Source organism: Microtus pennsylvanicus, chromosome 9, assembly GCF_037038515.1.
Source record: "Microtus pennsylvanicus isolate mMicPen1 chromosome 9, mMicPen1.hap1, whole genome shotgun sequence".
Classification (NCBI taxonomy): Eukaryota; Metazoa; Chordata; class Mammalia; order Rodentia; family Cricetidae; genus Microtus; species Microtus pennsylvanicus.
In genome coordinates, this window is record NC_134587.1 from 47319182 (window position 1) to 47339888 (window position 20707).

The 20707-nt window shown below is 53.4% G+C and overlaps 2 protein-coding genes across 6 annotated transcripts; one reads left to right on the top strand and one right to left on the bottom strand.

Moving 5' to 3' along the window:
• Positions 1-1426: 1426 nt before the first annotated feature.
• Positions 1427-5974, top strand: Tor2a (torsin family 2 member A). Of its 3 annotated transcripts, none has more exons than XM_075985884.1 (5): positions 1427-1618; positions 3306-3571; positions 4092-4267; positions 4899-5026; positions 5245-5974. In XM_075985884.1, exons 1-5 carry the CDS (start codon positions 1432-1434, stop codon positions 5487-5489), a joined length of 1002 nt encoding a protein of 333 aa, XP_075841999.1. In that variant the 5' UTR covers positions 1427-1431; the 3' UTR covers positions 5490-5974. The 3 variants fall into 3 exon arrangements, with proteins under 3 accessions (XP_075841999.1, XP_075842001.1, XP_075842000.1); XM_075985886.1 differs by having other exon boundaries at positions 1429-1618; positions 4899-5030; XM_075985885.1 differs by lacking the exon at positions 5245-5974 and adding an exon at positions 5108-5238 and having other exon boundaries at positions 1429-1618.
• Positions 5975-5995: 21 nt separating this feature from the next.
• On the bottom strand, positions 5996-20573 carry Ttc16 (tetratricopeptide repeat domain 16). 3 transcript variants are annotated; one of them, XM_075985882.1, is made up of 14 exons: positions 20357-20573; positions 18798-18964; positions 18411-18501; positions 17983-18060; positions 16381-16481; positions 16166-16295; positions 14431-14645; positions 13506-13750; positions 13258-13399; positions 12069-12234; positions 11611-11753; positions 11300-11453; positions 7732-7807; positions 5996-6810 (listed from the first exon to the last, which is right to left on the bottom strand). In XM_075985882.1, exons 1-14 carry the CDS (start codon positions 20372-20374, stop codon positions 6080-6082), a joined length of 2457 nt encoding a protein of 818 aa, XP_075841997.1. In that variant the 5' UTR covers positions 20375-20573; the 3' UTR covers positions 5996-6079. The 3 variants fall into 3 exon arrangements, with proteins under 3 accessions (XP_075841997.1, XP_075841996.1, XP_075841998.1); XM_075985881.1 differs by having other exon boundaries at positions 17983-18126; XM_075985883.1 differs by lacking the exons at positions 17983-18060; positions 18411-18501; positions 18798-18964; positions 20357-20573 and adding an exon at positions 17863-17942.
• Between the last annotated feature and the right edge of the window lie 134 nt (positions 20574-20707).

Here is a 20707-nt window from a genome sequence, read left to right on the forward strand (position 1 = left end):
ACGGCAGACGATCGATCGGTCACTCCCTGACTCCAGGACCTCAGGCATTAGCAGGGAGGCAGTCAGTCTAAGCCAGTGCAGGAAGTAGGGGCCTACTCCTCACTCTCCTCTGAGCTCAGGGCCTGTCCAGAGAAGCCATAAACAAGCAAGAAGCCCAGAGTTTGGGTTAGGAGGGCTCCTTGAAGTTAGGGTTATGGAGAGATGGTTTAGAGGACACGGGTTCAATTCCCAGTAGCCACATGGTGGCTCATGAATGCTAACTACAGTCCCAGGAGATCTGGTGCCTTCTCGTCTTTGTGGGTACCACACATGGGTGATATGCAGGCAAAACACCCATACACGTTAAAAAAAAAACTTTCAACGGGGTGTGGTGATTACACCTTTAATCCTGTCATTTTGGAGGCAGAGGTCAGGCTAGGCTGCATAAGACCCCTCACCTCCAAAAAAAAAAAATCTTCAGAAAAAGGATCCCCGTTTCCTGTAGAGACTGACACATAGTGGGAGAAGGGACTTTTCCTGAGGCATAACAGAATAGGCCAGCAGATGGGGAAGTATGGGCTGACGGTGATCTTAGGTCAAGCCTCAGACCTCAGGAACCTGTTCACCTTTAATGCCAGCACTCGGAAGGTGGGGCAGGCAGATCTCCATGAGTTCGAGGCCAGCCTGATCTACAGAGAGAGCTCCAGGACTGCCAGGGCTACACAGAGAAACCTTGTCTGGAAAAATGTGAGAGATGGAAGGAAGAAAAGAGAAAGTTACATTTTTTTGAATTACCCAGACTTAGGAAATTTCTGCCTTTTAATTTACTTATTTATCCATTTAGTCTGTGTTTGCATGCACGTGTGGATATCAGAGGATAGTTTGCAGGAAATGGTTCTCTCTTCCCAGCAGGCAGGCTCTGGGGATTGACCTTAGGCTTGGTGACAAGCATCTTTAGCCACTGTGCCGTCTCACGAGCCCTGCTGACTATCTTCTGAGCAAAAACACTTAATGTGACCGCATCTCACTGAATATCACTTCCCTGGATATGGCAGGTGTTGTTACATGATATGTGTATGGCACCTGACAGGCAGAGAAACGCTCTCAGAAAACCTAAGTTAGCACGCTTTGTTAAAGAGCTTGGAAAAGGCGCCCAGCAAAGTGTAAGGTTCCGCACAAGTTTTTGTTATCATCGTTGCGTCACCCTCTTAGCAATCCTTTATTCTTTCTGAGGTTAGGGAGATGGCCCTTAGTTACCCTTGACCACGAAACGCGGGCTACAGCCTCGGATTAGGCGGTTCGCTGGCTCCCCCTGGCGGCCAATTTTTGGTACTGCTACTAGACCACTCCGGATTTTAGAGACGCGAGAAAGGGGAGCCGGGAGTTGTAGGCAGTGGGCGTGGCTGATGCGGAGCGGTGCGCACCGGGAGCTGTAGTTTACAGGTCCAGGCGATGGGCGGCCTCAGGCCGAAATCGGGACTCAACCGGATGGCTGTTGCTAGGCGAGGCTGCCTGCCCCGGGGCTCGATCCTCGGGCTGCTCGGACTGGTCTTGGCCACCGCCACCGCCTGGGACGTGGCTTCTCTGTACTGCAGCTTCAGCTCGTTCTGCGAATGCGACTTCAGGCCAGACTTGCCGGGTGAGGGGTGGGAGCCAAGGCGGAGGGGTGGGCAGCCGGTAGCTTGCTTGGGGTCGAAGCGGCTACAGCCGGGGCCGGCGGGGGGGGATCAGAGAGCCTCCGGCACAGTCCCGAGGCAAGGGTTTGTGGGTGCCCTGTGGAGAGGGGCGCCTGGTGGCTTATGTCAGGCCTCCCTTGAGGGAACTTGTCGCCGGGGCGAAACCGGCCGGCGGCCCGGATCTGGGCTGTACCTGAGGCTGGCGCTCACTCGGGGCTGGTGCAATCCAGGGAACCCCCGCGAGGGGGCGCTGCTGCAAGGCTCTTGCTGAGTGGCTTCTCGGTCTCTCTGAACAAATATCTCCAGAGGCCACGGACATGCCTTTCCTCTTTGCCTTGATGGTTTTTTTTGTTTGTTTGTTTTAAATTATTTTATTGGTGTTTTTAGCCTGTATGTATATCTGTGTGAGGGTGCTGGATCCTGGAGTTACAGTTGTAAGATGCCATATGGGAATTGAACCCCGGTCCTCTATAAGAGCAGTCAGTGCTCTTAACCACTGAGCCATCTCTCCAGTCCCCGTTGTTTTTGCTATTTTGTTTGTTGGGGTTTTTTTTGCTGTTTTTTTTTTAAATGATTTTTTTTATTGAGCTCTACATTTTTCTCTGTTCCCCTCCCTTCCTCTCTTCTCCCCTTCAACCCTCTCCCATGGTCCCCATGCTCACAATTTACTCAGGAGATCTTGTCTTTTTCTACTTCCCATGTAGATTAGATCTATGTATGTCTCTCTTAGAGTCCTCATTGTTGTCTAGGTTCTCTGGCATTGTGATTTGTAGGCTGGTTTTCTTTGCTTTATGTTTAAAAACCACTTATGAGTGAGTACATATGACAATTGTCTTTCTGGGTCTGGGTTACTTCACTTAAAATAGTGTTTTCTAGTTCCATCCATTTTGTTAATTTTTTTGCTGTGTAGTACTCCATTGTGTAAATGTATCACATTTTCCTCATCCATTCTTCGGTCGAGGGGCAATTTTTTTTTTTGGTTTTTTGAGACAGGGTTTCTCTGTGGCTTTGGAGCCTGTCTTGGAACTAGCTCTGTAGACCAGGCTGGTCTTGAACTCACAGAGATCCACCTGCCTCTGCCTCCCGAGTGCTGGGATTAAAGGCGTGCGCCACCATCGCCCGGCAATTTTTTTGTTTTTGAGACAGGGTTTTTCTACATAGTGTTGACTCTCTTGGAACTCTGTAGACCAGGCTGGCCTCAAACTCACAGAGATCCACTTGGCTCTGCCTCCAGAGGGCTGGGATTAAGGGTTTGTGCCACCATGCCCGGCTGATTTTTCTTTTCCCTTCCCTTTCCTTCCCCTCCTTTTCTTTTTCCTTCCTTCCTTCCTTCCTTCCTTCCTTCCTTCCTTCCTTCCTTCCTTCCTCTTTCTTCCTATCTTTATTTACTCTTTTTTTTGAGGCAGTATCTCACCATGTAAGTCTTCTTGGCTTGGAATTCATTGTATAGTCCAAGCTGGCCTATACAGAGATTCCCTGCCTTTGCCTCCCAAGTGCTAGGATTAAAGGTGTGTTGGAACTCAATGTAAGCCCGGGCTAGCCTTTGATTAGCTGGACTGTTGCTGTTTCTGCCTCCCAAGTGTTGAGATTACAGACATGAGTCACCAGCCCTGCCATCTGCCTTGATACACATTCCATCTGTGGCCCTAGGTCTGGAGTGTGACCTGGCCCAGCACCTGGCTGGCCAGCATCTGGCCAAGGCCCTGGTGGGGAAGTCGCTGAAGGCCTTTATCCAGAACCCGGCCCCCAGCAAACCACTGGTCCTTTCCCTGCACGGCTGGACAGGCACTGGCAAGTCCTACGTCAGCTCCCTGCTGGCACAGTACCTCTTCCGGGGCGGCCTCCGCAGCCCTCATGTGCACCACTTCTCCCCCATCATCCACTTCCCACATCCCAGCCACATCGAGCAGTACAAGGTACGGTGGGTGTGTCCGGGCCCCTTTCCCAGCCCTAACCTGGAGAGGGTTCCAGCCCACACAGGGCTCACCGTGGTGTCAAGGAGGGGCTTGTTCTCTCTGATACTGGAGAGGAGGCATCAAGAGAGACTAGGGACCCACAGGGCAGATAGTACAGAGTATCTGTGTCTGCATTCCTCGGCCCCCTTAGCTCTTAGCCCCATTTGGTGCCAGCTCTGATTACTGCTGCTCCTGATCCATCTTAGCTGTCAACACTGTGGGGCAGGTTCAGCTTCCTTGTCATACAAATCGGTAGCTGTCATGAACTGACAATTGGGACACTGCTCACCTGTTAATTGGCTGTGTGACCTTGGACAAGTCTCGGAGCCTCCCTGGGCTACTCTTTTACCATCTGTCTCAAGGGGTTGGTGTTCTCTGGAAACAGATCATCTCTCTGGGGAGTTTTTCTTGGCTTGGGAAGAAGTTTGGGATTGGGGGCAAGTCTTGCACTTCTTTGGAACTCCTGTTTCTACCCCCACAGAAGGAACTCAAGAGCTGGGTCCAGGGGAACCTCACTGCCTGTGGCAGGTCTCTCTTCCTCTTCGATGAGGTGGACAAGCTGCCCCCTGGCCTGATGGAGGTCCTGCAGCCCTTCCTGGGCCCCTCCTGGGTTGTGTACGGGACCAACTATCGCAAAGCCATTTTCATCTTTATCAGGTGGGTTCAGCATGGGAGCAGGCACGGGGGGACACTGGTCAGAGGGTCAGCTGTCCAACTTGGGCCTGTGCTCCCAGCCCCTTACACTGTCCCTGGCGACTGTCATCAGAGGTGGCTGACTTCCCTCAGACTTTTAGGTCCCTGCTGCTGTGCGGAACCCCTGCCTGGCCATCCCTCTTGGGTAGCTGAAAGGACACAGGCCTGGGAGAAAAGGACCAGTGGCCCTGTTCCCAAGCCATGACTCCTTAGACCAAACTGCTGAGCTTCTTTGAGCACTGCCCCCTGCTTCAGAAGCTCGATCAGTGCTAATGCCCCACTGGCCCCTTGGGGAAAGCTACTTAAAGGGGAAATACATAGACCAAAGGACGCTGTGGCCTGAGTGGGATGGCGCACACTTGTAACCCAGCATTCTGGACCCAGTCAGGAGGATGGCTTCAGTAGCCAGACACTGTGTCAACCCCACCTCCCATTTGGTCTGTGAATTGCAAAGTACATGGCACATGCATGCTACAGAGACTTGGTTGTCATGGGAACTGGGAGGAGGAGGACACGGACCACTCTGCGTACTGAGTCATGTTAGGTGTCACCTCTAGCCCCTCAATGAGTCTCAGCCTGGTGCTTGTGATTTTAGCAACACTGGTGGCGAGCAGATCAACCAGGTAGCCCTGGAGGCATGGCGCAGTCACAGGGACAGGGAAGAAATCAGCCTGCAGGAGCTGGAGCCAGCAGTCTCCCGAGCTGTGTTGGACAACCCTCACTGTAAGTTGGCTCTGGGACATCCTTGTGGGCTAGACCTGAGTGTCCCAAGTGGTGTCCATTGCATCATAGTTGTTCCCTCAGGCCTCTGCACACCCCGCCATTACCGAAGCAGCGGAGAAACAGCCCCACTCACTCAGCTTGTACCCCCCCCCCCATGGGGCATGAATTCCTGACTTGAAAAGCTCACCAGGCTTCCATGCCTCCTGCCATTCCTGCAGATGGCTTCTGGCGGTCTGGCAACATGGAGGAACACCTGATCGATGCTGTGGTACCCTTCCTCCCACTCCAGCGGCATCATGTGCGCCACTGTATCCTCAATGAACTGGCTCAGCTGGGCCTGGAGCCCCAGGAGGAAGTGGTGCAGGCTGTGCTGGACAGCATCACCTACTTCCCAGAGGGTGAACAGCTCTTCTCCTCCAACGGCTGCAAGACAGTGGCCTCCCGAGTCACCTTTTTCCTCTGAGAACCCAGGTGGCATCACTGCCTCCTCTGTCTAGATGGACAAACAAGAAAGACCTGGGTCTCCTGAAGGGGTTTTTTCTTAAGCCGGCTGGCAAGCGGGACCTTGAGCACAGAATTAAGATGAAGAAAGGTGTTGGCCAGGCTGAGGAAGAAAGGCCTAGAAGGCATCTTCACCAGGAAACTCCTGGGCACCCCAGAACCTCATAGCCTTGCCACTGCCCTGCAGCCTGAGCCTTCTCAATGTGAACCGTACCTCAGGGATGACGGCTCGTGGCTGCTCCCATCCACGGCTTTTACCTGCACACCTTGCCAGGTGGGTTCCACGCGAGATCTCAGCCTGTGGCTGGACCTGGAAATCCAGCAAGGCCGGACTGGAACCTCACAGTTGGACCAAATGGAGGGCTCGAGCTGCCACCTGGGCCTGGACTTCAGTTTTTAATTTTATACAAGAGAACAGGGTTAATAAACATAGCCATGGGATCGGAACATTGACGAGGGTTTCTTGTTGCCCTTGGAGGAGGCAGCTTTTCTGTAAGATTGGGTGTTGAGAAAATCTGCCCTCCCTTCAGCAAGGCCTTCTCATTGGCCCGTTCAGGGGGCAGCAGATTGGCTAGGGGTGGGTGAAAGCTCCGCCTTGCTGGAGCTCAGGTTCTGGTCCTGGGGATCCTGGGCTTTGCGGAGCTGCAGGCTCGGCTCCAGGACGGGGTCAGTCTTGTTGGAGCTCAGGTTCCCGTCCTGGGGATCCTGGGCTTTGTGGAGCTGCAGGCTCGGCTCCGGGAGGGGGTTGGTCTTGCTGGAGCTTGATGTTGTGCTCTCACTGGAGCTTGAGGTGTCCTCAGAACTGCTGGGCCCTGGACTCTGGTCCTGGGTCTCACTGGAACTACTACTGCTTCTGCCATGGGAAACGGTCTCGCTGTGGACCTGGGACCTGGGTTTCCAGCTCTGGGCACGAACAGCCTTGGCTCTTCTGAGCCTCTGCTTCGGGGTCAGGGCAGGCCTGTTCTTTCTAGGCTTTGGATCCACGGTGGCTTTTGTCACTCTGGATTTCTGGCTGGGGCGTTGTCTTCCTGGGCTTTGCGTGGCTTTTGCCTTGCTGGAGTGGCGTCTTTGGCCATAGGCAGGTGTGGTCTCATGCGAGTTCTGGTCTGGGTTCTCGGAGGCCTGGGTGACCTTGGGGGCCCTGCTCAGGCCTAGTTTCTCCCTGTTCTTCCTGGGCTCTGAGGACTGAGGCCTTGAGTCTCCAGACATCACAGCTGTGTTGGAAGTGCTCCTATACTCCTGACTGTCTGATATGTCCATTCCCGAGGTGCTCAGGCTCAGGACTGGCAAAGAGTGGAGAGCAGCTGTTAGGCCTGCCTGTCTTTCCAGACAGCTCCGGGAAAAGGGACTTCCAGGCCACCTCCAGGCCATAGCTGGAGCCTCCCACCTCCTCCCTGTGCCTGGGCTGTGCAAAGGGCGAGCAGCTGCCTGAACACTGCTGACCCACCCAGCCGTTCTCCAGGCTCTCCCCAGCCCTGTTCTCCCACCAGACTCTGAACTCTGACCCAGCAGTACCCTGCCCATCCCTACCCCTGCTTATACATAGCTACCTCCTGCCCGTCCTTCAGCTCCTTGAGGTCTGCCTTGAGCTCTTGAAAGGTCTAATCACACCCCTGCCCTCTGAGCTCCAGTCCCATGCGCTTGGCTGGCTGTTCCCCTCGCTGACTTGGACAAGGACTGGGCCACTTACCCGTTATCAGTTGTTAGGCACAAGCCTGTGTCCGGGCACTTGGAGCATCATAGAGCAGTTTGGAGAGGATAACCAAATGGAATAAAGGGGACTAATTCTACCACCCTGCACCAAGGAGCAGTGGGGACACCCTTTCCGCTGCTACCACCTCACACCAGGGCTCGTGGGGAGCGGCTTTCTTGCTTTGCCCTTTCATCCCCTCTTAGCTGGTGATAGGAAAATTGGGAGTCAAAACCTGTTGGGTATACATGAGGTGTGTGGCTCAGTTCAGGGACACACTAAGGAGCAGAGAGGAAAAGGGGCAGGTATTGGAGGGAGAAGGGGGAAGTTGGCCTGAGGGTAACCGGTCCCTGCCCTGTGCCCATCCCACTGAGTCCTTACACTGCTGCTTCTAACTGAAGAGTCACCATACAGGGTCAGAGCTGTCCAGGGCAGAACCCAAGCTTCAGCACTTGACCTCTGACCTCTCTGCTGCTTTGGTCTATTAGGCGGAGCAGGAGCTTCAAGGACTTACTGCTGAAGACTGAGCCCGAGGAGGAGGTCTGGTCCACGTAGCTGTCTGACAGGGATATCACCATGCTGGGCTTCACCTAGAGCAAGAGTCAAGCTGGGGAGCTACAGATTAGGAGACCCTTGCTGCACCCACAGCTATGTGTCTGGAAGGTCACATGACAGTCAAGCCACCCCCCCTCCCCCATCCCCAAATAGGGTTTCTCTGTGTAGCCTTGGCCTTGAACTCAAGAGAGCTACCTACCTCTGCCTCCATATTGCTGTGATTAAAAACATGTGCCACCACTACCCGGCTTATTTTCTGCTTTTGAAAATGTGTATGCACGCCCTGTGGTGGTGGCACACACCTTTAATCCCAGCACTCGGGAGGCAGAGGCAGGTGGATCTCTGTGAGTTTGAGACCAGCCTGGTCTTCAAGAGCTAGTTCCAGGACAGGCTCCAAAACTGCACAGAGAAACCCTGTCTGGGGCGGGTGGTGGTGGGGGGGGAGTATGCACAAGTGATTGTGGGTACACAAGAGTGCAGGTGCCCACAGAGGCTAGGAGAGGGCGTCAGATAACCTGGAGCTGGAGTTCCAGGCTGCTGTGAGCTGCCCACTGGGTGCTGGAACCCACACTCAAGTCCTCTACAAAAGCAGTATTGACTTTTAACCACTGAGCCATGTCTCCAGCTCTTTTTTTCCACTCCAGCACTCTGTTCCCTGGCTTAGAGTTCCTCACAGACTCTGGGATGGATGGGAGCACCCAGGGGCTAAGACTGCAGGCAGGGGAGTAGAACATTGGTTCACATGGGGCCTGGCTTCTGCAAACTGAGCCCTGTGGAGTGCGTGTTGGAGCTGAGGAGCCTCTATTTCTCATATTCCATTCTTCCATCCACCCAGGGGGGATGCTTCTACTACAACTATTTCTCTTTTCTTAACATTATTTAATGATTTATTTATTCTTATTTTATGTGCACTGGTGTTTTGCCTGAATGTATGTCTGTATGAAGGTATCAGATCCCCTGGAACAGGAGTTACAGACAGTTGTGAGCTGCTATGTGGGTGTTGGGAATTGAACCTGGCTCCTTTGGAAGAGCAGCCAGTGTTATTAGCCACTGAGCCATCCCTCCAGCCCCACGACTATTTCATAGTTGAGAGAACAGAGCTCTGAGCACATAAGCAGCCTGCTGCGGCCACGTGTTGCTGCGGAGAAAGCAAGTTTTGTGTCTAGCAGGACCTGTGGCCTCCTCCACCCATGGGGGTCACCTGTTGGCCATCCCTTGCCCCTGGGGCTCTCCACTGTGCCCCTGTGAGCATTTCCCACAGACGATGCCCACAATGATGAGTGGGTACATGGATCACATCTCTTCTCCCTATTTGGGGAAGTAGGGAGGGCACTGGTGCTGCACTCACGACGGCTGCACAATGTCTTTGACTACAATACAGCCGCACTTGAGATTTGTGGGCAGCAAAACTGGTTGATAGACCAGGTGAGCCATTCCTTAGGGGAACTGTATAAAAGGAACCAGAGATAGGACAGCAGGCCATATTCATTTAAAAAAAAAAAGGATTTAGGAATTGGAGCAGACTTGTGCAGAAGTGGGGAGGGGCAGGGGCCTAGGAAGATGCATGCACAAAGGGCCTTCTGGGAGCTGAAAATGTGTTTGTTTACCTTGTGATGAGGCTATGGCAGACTAACCTTTCATTTAAGACTTGTACTCTTTTTTTTTAACATTTATTTATTTATTTATTATGTATACAGTATTTTATCTACATGTATTCCTGCAGGCCAGAAGAGGGCACCAGACCTTATTACAGATGGTTGTGAGCCACCATGTGGTTGCTGGGAATTGAACTCAGGACCTTTGGAAGAGCAGGCAATGCTCTTAACCACTGAGCCATCTCTCCAGCCCCCTCTTTTTTTTTTTTTTTTTTTTTTTTTTGGTTTTTCGAGACAGGGTTTCTCTGTGGTTTTGGAGCCTGTCCTGGAACTAGCTCTTGTAGACCAGGCTGGTCTCGAACTCACAGAGATCCACCTATGTCTGTCTCCTGAGTACTGGGATGATGGTTCATGCCTGTAGTCCCAGCACTTTGGAAGCTAAGGCAGGAGGATTGCTGAAAGTTTGAGGCTAGCCTAAGCTACATAACGAGTTCTAGACCAGCTGGGCTACACAGCAAGACACTGACTCTAAAACAGACTAGGGGCCAGGTGTGGCGGCACTTATCTTTAGTCTTAGCTCTGGGGAGGCAGAGGCAGGCCATTCTCTGTGAGTTTGAAGGCAGCTTTGTCTATATTAGTGAGTTCATGCTAGCTAGGGCTATGTAGTGAGAGCCTGTCTTGCAAAGCAATAACAACAACAGGGAGGAGATGAGTGCTTGCTATGCGCGTGAGCCCTGAGCGGAGATCCCACACCTGTGTGCAGTCTGGGGACGATGGCTGTGTGTGCCTGGAGCACCTGCACTGGAGGGAGTGGAGACAGGAGGGTTTCTGAGGCTATCTTATTCTCAGTAAGGTGAAACATGGTAGAGAAGGAAGGACACCTAACGTCCTCTGGCCTCCACGTGGGCATGTGTTCTGCACAGACAGCATAGATATAACACAAGACACACACACACACACACACACACTTTGTATATTTGTCTATGCTATATTCAATGAAAAGACTTTTTTTTTTTGTTTTGTTTTGTTTTGAGACAGGGTTTCTCTGCAGCTTTGGAGCCTGTCCTGGAGCTAGCTCTTGTAGACCAGGCTGGTCTTGAACTCACAGAGATCCACCTGCCTCTGCCTCCTGAGTGCTGGGATTAACGGCATGTACCACCACCGTCCGGCTCAATGAAAAGACTATGAAAAACTGTAAGGAAAGCAAGGCACAAGTGGCCAGTGTCCCAAGCAGAGCATGATCGTAGCATCGTCTTACTATCAGAGAGGGGGGAGGTTCTTATATATACTGAAGGGGCAGAACAAACTCCATTTTGAGAAAGATCTCCATTTTAGAGAGGACCTAACCTTACAGTCTGAGTTAGCTAGCTTGTAATCAATAAACCCCAGTGTATTCGCATCGAATACCGGCTCTGTAGTGTGTCGCAGGCACATGAAGTTGCCTGTGCTTACAGGGCACACACACCTCAGCCCCTTATCACTCGAATTGCCTTTTGCACGGTAGTCCAGCCTTCTTGAGTGAGTACCCAAGAATTTCTACAGTGAACCTAGCACCACTCCCCTCTCCACCTGGCTCCTGCTGCACCCACCATCTCTTTGGGGGAGGCCCTCGGGCCAGAGCCACATCCTCAGCCCCATCGGTGAAGTTCTAGAAGCAAATCTGAGCCAGAGGTGTGGTGGCGCATGCATTTAATTCCACCACTCAGGAGGCAGAGACAGGCAGATCTGTGAGTTTGAGGCCAACTTGGTCTACAGAGCAAGTTCCAGGACAGCCAGGGCTGTACAGAGAAACCTTGTGGGCTGGAGGGGTAGAGGGGAAGCAAGTCCGAAAACCATCACAACCACAGGGCACCCTTGCTGTGGCTCCCCATCTTAGGTGCGGTCAGCCACACTAGACTCCAGGGTGTGGGCCCTAGCATAAGTTCCACTCACCTTTTTATCCTCTGTTCCTCTTCTCTTGAGTTCAGTCTTCCCTTGCAAGGTCGGAGGAGTAGCCAGTTCCTCTTCCAGTTTCCCCGTGAAAGCATATTCCCGATTCCAGGACTCCATCAAGGCTCGGGCTTTCTGACGTTCCATTAACCTCTGCCTGTCAAGTCATGGTCCCAGCCCTGTATCAGTCTCTGGAATTCAGCCTGCTGTCCTCAGGGACCAGACAGTGCAGGTCTTATGAGGCAACTAGACCAGAGGAGTTGTGCGTCCCCACCTGCTCCCACGGCTAGCCAGAGAAGGTCCCACAAGCTTACATCACAATGCTTTGTGGGTGGATGACCTTCGGACCACTTTCTAGCATCCGACTTAGCTCGAGCTTGGCCAGTTGGGCCACTTGGCTCTTAAGCACGTCCTCCACAGTCATGCCAGGAAAGAGGTTGGTCATCAGTGGGGCCATCTGCCGGGGTGGCACAGTGAGTAGGGGTTGGTGCTACCTTGCCCTCAAGGGACCAACAGGGAAGGCTTCTGCAAACTTTCTAGACTGGGGCCTTTTGCCCCCGAAGGAGCAGGTGATCCAGAGAAACAGATCGTTCTCTAATGGGGAGCAGGGCCTAACCTCAGAGCAGCTGGGCCTGTACTGAGTCTCCCTCTGTACCTGTGGGTGGATGGAGGGAGGGGATGCCAGCGGGCAGGAGGGCGAGGAGTAGCAGCTCACTGTCACTGATTTAACAGTGGCCAGGGTGTGAATCTTCCTGGCCCAGTAGGAGCCCACCTTTGGATAGTTGGGGTTCAGGAGCAGCACAGTGGCAACATCCTGGCGGGCTCCCAAAATGTTCTGCAGGAGCTGTCGGCTCTTGGCCCGGTGCAGGTAGTACTGGGCCTTCTCAGGGTTGTGCTTGATGGCTGTTGAGAAGTGGTCCTCCGCTGTCTGGAACTGCCTGAGGGACATGCCCAAGGCTGCCATGAGCTGGGCCACCCATAAGAGATGGGCACCGAGGTGAAGGAAAAGTAGGGGCCTCTGATCCCGCCCACCATGCTCCTCCCTCCCACTCCTGTCAGCCACTCTCTTGAAGAACCTGACACTTGCATACTATAACTTTGGTGGACCTAATATAGTTCTCTCTCTCTCTCTCTCTCTCTCTCTCTCTCTCTCTCTCTCTCTCTCTCTCTCTTTCTCTGTAGCTTTGGAGCCTGTCCTGGAACTAGCTTGTAGATCAGGCTGGCTTTGAACTGGGATTAAAGGCAGGCACCACCACTGCCTGGCTTTGTTTTATTTCTCAAGACAGGGTAAAACAGGGTCGCACTGTGTAGTCTTGGCTTTACTGGAATTTGATATGTAGACCAGGCTGGCCTAAACTCAGATGCACCCGTCTCTGCCTCCCAAGCACTAGTATTAAATAAAGGTGCGGGTCACTACATCCAGTGCTAATAGTTTTCAAAATGTGTATGGGTGTTTTGCCTGCATGTATGTTTGGGAACCATTTACACGCCTGATCACTTGGGACTGGGGTAAAAGATGGCTGTGAGTTGCCACGTGGGTGCTGGAAATCAACCTAAGTCCTGGAGGAATCTAGAGGAGGCTCATGGGCAGGTAGGCAGGCCTTTGAAATACATTCTAAGGCTGGTGGTGGTGGCACACGCCTTTAATCCCAGTATTCTGGAGGCAGAGGTAGAAAGAGCTCAGTGAGTTCAAGACTAGCCTGATCTACAGAGCTAATTCCAGGACAGCCAGGGCTACACAAAGAAACTGTCTCAAAACCAAACAAAAAAAGTCATTCTTAATCATACGTTATTGAATATTTAATTTTTTCATTAAAAAGCTTAATTTCTAATATCATCAAATGAAACTATTTGTGGTGACGATGGGAATAAAACCTCTGTCCAGAAGACAACTAGCAGGTGGCTTCTGGTGAACCCTGCCTGCCACCCTCCCTGGCCACACCCCTCCCACCCCCAGACACCTGCGTGTCTGCTCACAGAATCCCATCTTCTCCTGCAGCACACCCATGCGTAGGTTGGCTCCCTCGTCCTGCGGGCTCAGTGCCAGTGCCTGCTTGTAGTCTGCCTCCGCGAAGGCCAGGTTGCCCAGCTGGAAGAAGCAGTCTAGGACCCGAGGGCAAGGACTGAGTGCATCCCCAACTCCTGGAGCTAAACCAGGACCCAATCTGGCCACCTCGGACGTTCTCAGGGGCCTGACCACCCAGCTCACCCCCACGGTTGATGTACAGACTCTTCTCGTTCTGCTCGTCCCTGATCGCCTTGTTCAGCAGCAGCACGCCCTCCTGATAGGAGCCCTGGGTGTAGCAGTGCACAGCAAAGTCGTTGTAGGTCAGCAGCAGCTGGCGCTGTACCTTCTGCACCAGGCTGTCCTGGCTGTCAGTCACCATGTCCAGCGCCTTCAGGAAGTCTTCCACAGCTGGGTCAAATTGCTGGAGCCGTCTATACATGGTCCCCCTATGGTGGTGGACATGGCAGGCAGCAGGCGGACACAAGGACCAACGCATCCCACTTGACTAGAAAGCCACTGCCCACCCTGGGCCTTCAATCCATGACCTTTGACTATAGCCATGAATTCTGCCTCAAGCCCCAGGCCTGATTTGGTGCTGGCCGAGTTGCTGCCAGGATAATCAGCAGTCACCAGCATCTTTTACTTCTTAAGCACAGTTTCCCATTTTGGGAAGAGCTATGTGCAAGCCTCTATGTTCAGGACAACTTTGTGGAGTCAGTTCTCTCCGCCCATATTTATACAGGTCCTGGGACTTGAACTCAGGTCGACAGGCTTGTTCTGCAACCTACTCTACACACTGAGCCATCTCACGTGCCCTGTTCAGGCCTTTGTACACACACACTTTAGCCAAGTGTTTAGATGAGAAAACACAGAATTAGGGAGATTGAATGGCACCAAATTCTTGAGGGACCAGATACAACCCCTAATCTCATACCCTCTTAGCATGAACTACTCAGCAGGCCTGGCTGGGGTACTGGGAGACCACCTCGATGGTGCCAGGACCCCAGCTGAAGGCAGGTGAAGGTTCTTGGCACTAGAGAGAAACTGAAGCCTGGGGAGGGCCAGAGACTCTTTGGAGACCACACGACAGATTTGCAGGAGGAGCAGCCCCTCTCCACCCTGGTACCGGAAGAGGAAGAGGTTGGGGTCCAGGGGGTTGTTCTCAATGGCACAGCAGATACGCTTCAGTGCACGGTGCAGCTTGCCCTGCACGGCCAGGATGCTAGCGTCTTGAAAGGACTGCTTGGCCTGGTTCACCATCATCTGGAGTAGGCCTTTGGCCTGTGGGTGCTTGGGATCGAAGAGCAGGGCGCTTCGAAGGTCCTGATAGCAGAGCTTGGGCTGCAGGTGGAGGTGGCATGCTGGGGTGATACTGTCCCAGTAGGGGGTAAAGAAGGGCAGGCCTCTAGGTGACAAGTTAGCTTCACTCCATCCCTCCTGTGTCCCCTGCAATGTTGTTCTACATTTTTCACCTCGTGAACGAGGCAGGAAGCCCTGGGGGAAAATCCACCCCCAGCCTCAACATTAACAGCTCCTTTCCAGGTGGAACCTCCTTGACCCCGGTCTGGGTACAGGCAGAGCACATCCCTAGGCAGACTCCTGCCTTCCGCTGCTGTGCAAGTTGGCCAGTCGCTCCACATTCTTAGCAAGCACCCCATTCTCCTTTGGGTAACTGGCTGGAGGGGACACTGGGAGGACTGGGCAATGGTGGGAGGGAGTGGCTGATTGGGCTCGGGCTGGAGAGCTGGCTGTGTGGCCTTGCTCAATCATTCACCTTCCTCCAAGGGTTCCCAGCAGTCTTGGGTTTGACATAGCCGCACACAGGACACGAGTGGGGGTGTGAGTCAGCAATAAAGCGTGATGATGGATACACTCGTGCCTTTGAGTCACCACCGGCACACTGAAGCCCAGCCCCTGACCAGAGCCTGTCTGGGTAGCCTTACTCAGCCACGCTCCCTCCTTGCCTGGCCCCTCCTTCCTCTCTGGCCCTCCCCACCTTGTTGCCAACACCCAGCTCACCTGGAATGCTGCCCTGCTCCGGAGCTCTTCCCTCCCACTGCGTCAGCACTGCAGGACCCTCTCCTCAGCCCTTCTCCCCTCCTCTAGCACTCTGCCTCCTCCAGCTGACAGTTTCCGCAGCGGGAACCATCCCTTAGAGGTTCCCTGCCCCAGGGAACACTCTCTCCCAGAAGACTGCAGGCCCCTCCTCTCTGCCTACATTCTTAACCTGTGACCCAGCATCCCTTGTCCCCAAGCTGTCCCCTGTACACTCTGTGCCTCTGCTTTACAACTTTCCACTGTGCAAATAAGAAAAGAAAGCAGGATACCAGGCCTAGTGACCCACGTCTTTAATCCCAGCAGAGGCAGAAGAATCTCTGAATTAGAGACCAGCCTGATCTACAGAGTGAGCTCCAAGACAGCATTGTCTCAGAAAAAAGCCGAAAGACCCTCCTCCTTACCCCTCCCCCAGATAAAAGAAAGAATGAACAGAGAGCACGGAAAGAAGGCAGAAAGGACTCTGCATCTCTAATGTCTACAGTGTCCTGGATGCCACACATTCGAGGGCTCAGTCAGTAGATGCTTCCTACACAGGCTTGAGGAGCACAGCTTGGATCCCCAGGACCCATGTCTCAGTCCAGAGCTCTGAAGACACAGGGATAGTGTGACATACTCATTCCCCACCCCTTTTGTGGTTACCATGGAGACTAGTACAGTCTGGCACAGAGCCAGGCCTGAGTGATGAAGGACAGCTACCTTAGCAGGCAGGGTCCCCAGGGATAGGACTTCCAGCTGGCCTTGCCTCCTCTATAATCTTTGGGCATACTGGGGGCCACACGCCTGCCCTGCCCACTGTGCACTACCTTCTGGAAGAAGTTGTAGATCCGGGCCCGGAGGATGTAGACATCGGCACTGGCCCTGCCCTGCTTCACCTCCCTGGTGATGAGTGAGAGGCAGTCTTGATGTCGATTGAGGGCCAGCAGGCAGGCTATGCTGGGGGCGGAGGGCAGGGGTGCACTCAGCCTGGGACAGTAAGAGGCTGTGGGGAGGGGGGCCAGCACCAGCGCGCCACACTCACCAGCGGTAACTGAAGGAAGGGTTCTGGGGCTGGAGGTCAGAGGCTTGCAAGAAGACATACAGGGCTTCCTGGAAGTCACACAGCTCGTACAAGCACTGGCCCTGAGGAGACGGGCACTGTCAGTTCTGCTCCAGCTCTGGGGACTCCACCGCTGGCAGAGGACAGGGAGAGACCTGAACAGACTCCAAGAGACAAGGATGGAAAGAGATGCAGAGCTGAGCAGAGACAGAGCGGGACAGTGGGTGACAGCAGCAGGGCTCGCTCAGAGAGGCAAAGTGACTCCCCCCCCCCCCCCCCCCCCCCCCGTCACACAGGAAGTGAGATGGCAGGACAGTTATCTGAGTGCCCCGGGGAGTCTCCCCTTCTCCTTCTCAGGTGTGTTTGTTTGGTTAGCTAGAGTTTCGCACTGGAGTGTACACTGACCTTGAACTCAGAACAAGATTCCTGCCTGTGTCTGAAGTGCTGGGATGGCAAACCTGAGCCACCTTGTCTGGCCCATGTCTCTTTTCTATTTTATCTATCTATCTATCTATCTATCTATCTATCTATCTATCTATCTAATTTTATTTTTGGATTTTTGAGACAGGGTTTCTCCGTAGCTTTTGGTTCCTGTCCTGGAACTAGCTCTTGTAGACCAGGCTGGCCTCGAACTCACAGAGATCCACCTGCCTCTGCCTCCAGAGTGCTGGGATTAAAGGCGTGCCACCACCGCCTGGCGCATCTATTTATTTTGTAGAAGAGGGCAGGCCCCTGTTGCAGCACACATGTGGAAGGCCTAGATAACTTGCAGGAGTCAGTTCTCTTACCATGTAGGTCTCAGATATCAAATTTGAGTTGTCAGGCTTAGAGGCAAGCACCCTTACCCGCTGAGCCCTCTCACTGGCCCCAAAGCTTCTTTGTAAGAACTGAATGATCTAGTGTCTTGTGGTATTAGGGCTCTAACTCAGGCCCTTGCTGTACCAGGCAAAAGGTCTACCACTGTTATACTCCAACTCAACTTCTACCCAATATCTGCCCTTCAAAAAAAAAAAACCAGACAATTCTGGGTGGTGGAGGTGCACACCTTTAATCTTAGCACTCAGGAGGCAGAGGGAGGTGAATCTCTGTGAGCTCAAAGCCAGCTTGGCCTACAGAGCAAGTTCCAGGACAGTCAACACTACACAGAGAAAAACCTGTCCAAAAAAAAAAAAAAAGCAAAAACAAAAAACAGATCTTGAGGGCTGAGGGTAGTGAGATGACTCACTGGGAAGATAACCTGAGTTTGATGCCCAGAGCCCACATGGGACAAAGAGACAACTGATTCAATAGTTGGATAAATAATTATAAATGTATAAATAAATGTGAAAGCAAATGTTGAGCAGTTAACCTTTTACTTGGTACTAGGATGGTGCCCAGGGCCCCTGTATGCAAGGCGGGTGTCCTGGCACTGAGCAACACCCCTACCGATGCACATAAATTGAATCTAAAATTGAATTGTCATACTTGCCACATTTTGATAACTCAACATTTCCATATGGCTGGTGGCCACCCTACTGGCCGGAGGGCAGGCCTATGGCTGGTGTGTGGTGTGCACTCCTCTGTGGGCGGGAGCCGCCTAGGCACCTGTAGGTAGAGTATAAAGGCCAGCCGCTCCAGGTATTTGCTGTTCTCTGGCTGGTAGGTGTAGGCCATGCGCAGGTTCTGCAGGGCGGAGGAGAAATCGCAGAGCTGGATGAAGGCCTCGGCACGGAAAACATAGAAGTCTGCCTGAAAGCAGAGAGACCTAGGCTGCTGTGTCCTCTCCATCGTCTGCCCCTTGTCTTAAAACAATTTGCTGTGCGGTGGTGGCGCACGCCTTTAATCCTAGCATGTGGGAGGCAGATGCTAGCAGATCTCTGTGAGGTTCAGCTGGTCTACAGAGCTAGTTCTAGGATAGGGTCCAAAGCCTCGGGGGCGGGGGGGGAATTTGAGGGGTCCAGGGAGGAAGGGTCTAGCAGGTATATCGTGAGGGAGAGGCTTCTGGAGGCCGCGGTGACTCACCCTCCTCTTACCGTGTCGGGGTTCAGGTGGAGAGCACGGGAGAAGAAGAGCACGGCATTCTCCCAGTCCTCTTGTTCTAGGGACTGATGGCCTTGGTGATAGCTGTGAGGACAGGACAGGAGGATTCAGGCAGTGGGGCTGGCCTTGATCTTGGACCAGCCCAGGATATTCTCAGGGCTACACGGGGCAGGTGGGAGGGAGGGTTGAGGTAAAGAGGCTGGAGAAGCAAGCAGTGTTCCCAGGAGGGCAGGCTGGCCATCTTGGAGCCCTTCCGGCTCTTTTTATCCATTAGTGTTCACTGAGTCCCAGAAGGGACAGCAGTCCAGGCCAGGGCTGTACTCCATGTTAATGGTTGTGTGAAGCAGGAACCTGGGGCTGGGGACCTGGAAGTCACTCACTACTCTCTGACTTTGGCAGGTACTGTTGATCCTCCTGTCCTTGGTTTCCTATGAGTGCTGTAGAACACCTGGCTTGTCCCAAAGATACGTTGCAGGGTCTTCGCTCTGTCTTCAGGAACATGAACACGTAGCTTTGGAACTTTCTTCGAGTGGGCATTGTCAGGCACCTAGGAACGAATCAGGCAGGAAGCTTGGAAGGCCTTAGGAGGCACCCTACATCACCTCCACTCTTTTCCCAGGGACTTTGCCTGGTGGAGGAGGTGTGGGAACGGCCCCTGGGAGAAGGAACACCCAGTCTGTGTTCCAGCATTTCTCTAGCCCTGCCCCTCTCAACCTCTCCTGTGGTCAAGCTCAGGGGGATGAGGGTCCTTGTAGCCCCTGCACCCGCACCCTCTGCTCTCTCCTTGTGCTGTATATAGTTGTCCATTATTCTCAGCGCCCCAGCTCAGACCCTGCTCCACATCTGGGCTTTAAGGTTCCTTGTAAATCCCCTGGGACTCTCACACCCTGCAGGCCACACTGAGCAAACACGTCCCCTGACCTCTCACTTTCCATCATCACCAGAATCAGGGCTGGTTGGTGGTGGCACACACCTTTAATACCATTGTAGGATGAAAAGGGCCAAGAGAACACACCCCACCCCTGACCAGACCCTCAGTAGACCTGGGCCAAGGAAAAACATCCTGACCTGAACTTTACTCCACCAATCCCTGAGCTTGCCCCAGAACCAGGCTACAAAGGTGCACCAATCCCAAGTCACCCTGGAAAGTTCTGCTCACCCCCCAAGAAGCCTCATGTAAACTGTACCCTGTTCAGTTTTGCGGCTGCCCCTCATCCTAAAGGGAGCTACTTTCCTGGATTTTCTCTCCCCACTCTTGAGTGAGGTTTGTAGTGAGGGGTGACATTTTTACCAGCGGGGAGCCCAGCTGTAACAGCTTTGGTCAGAGTTGGAGCAGAATTGTAACATTTTCGCTGGGGAAACTTCCCCTGACAGAGCAGAGTTGTTACATGGGGTTGGGGGGGCGGGGTGTTACAGGACACAGGACTGGACCGGCACACTAGAATACTTGGCTGCAGCAGAACTGTAACCCTTTCACTGCGGAAACTTCATTCGGAACAGCTGTTACACTTGCACTGGGGAAACCTGGAGCACAGCTGTGAACTGCTATGCTTTCGGTGACGTGGTATTCCTTGGCTCCCGACTCCCAGGATACTTGACCATCTGAGCTCCAACACTAACAACCCGAGTCAGAGGCAGGCAGATTTCTCTGAGTCTACATAACGAAACCCTGTCTATCAAAAACAAAACAAGCAGGGCGGTGGTGGCGCACGCCCTTTATTCCAGCCTTCAGGAGGCAGAGGCAGGCGGATCTCTGAGTTAGAAAGCCAGTCTGGTCTACAGAGTGAGTTCCAGGGCAGCCAGGGCTACAAAGGGAAATCCTGTCTTGAAAACTCAAAACAACAATTAAAAATCTCTCCTTTGGGAGTAGGCGGCCAGTCACCCTTCTCCCCTCCCACATTTCCCTGAAGGGCTTGACCGGCTTCACCCCAGCCCTCACCTGGCTGTGGTCAGTCATGACCGGTTTCCAGACTGACCTCGGGCTGAGCTAACTCCCTGGTTCCCTGTCTCCGCTGTTGCTAGGCACCTGCTCCAGGATGCCCAGAGGCTCCGCCCATTTAGCTACGCCTCGAGAGTCTGTAGAAAATTAGTTGGGCGGGCCAAGGCCTACGTCAAGGGAAGAATCAGCCGGCGCTCGAGCCGAAGGCTGAGCAAAGGCTCGGGGTGGTACAGGGTGACGCGACGACCTGGAACGCACGCAAAGGCCCTCCGTGGCCCGCGCCCCGCCCACTTCCGCCCCGCAGAACCATGGAGGCCGCCTAACTCGGCCCGGATTGGTCGTTGCTGGACA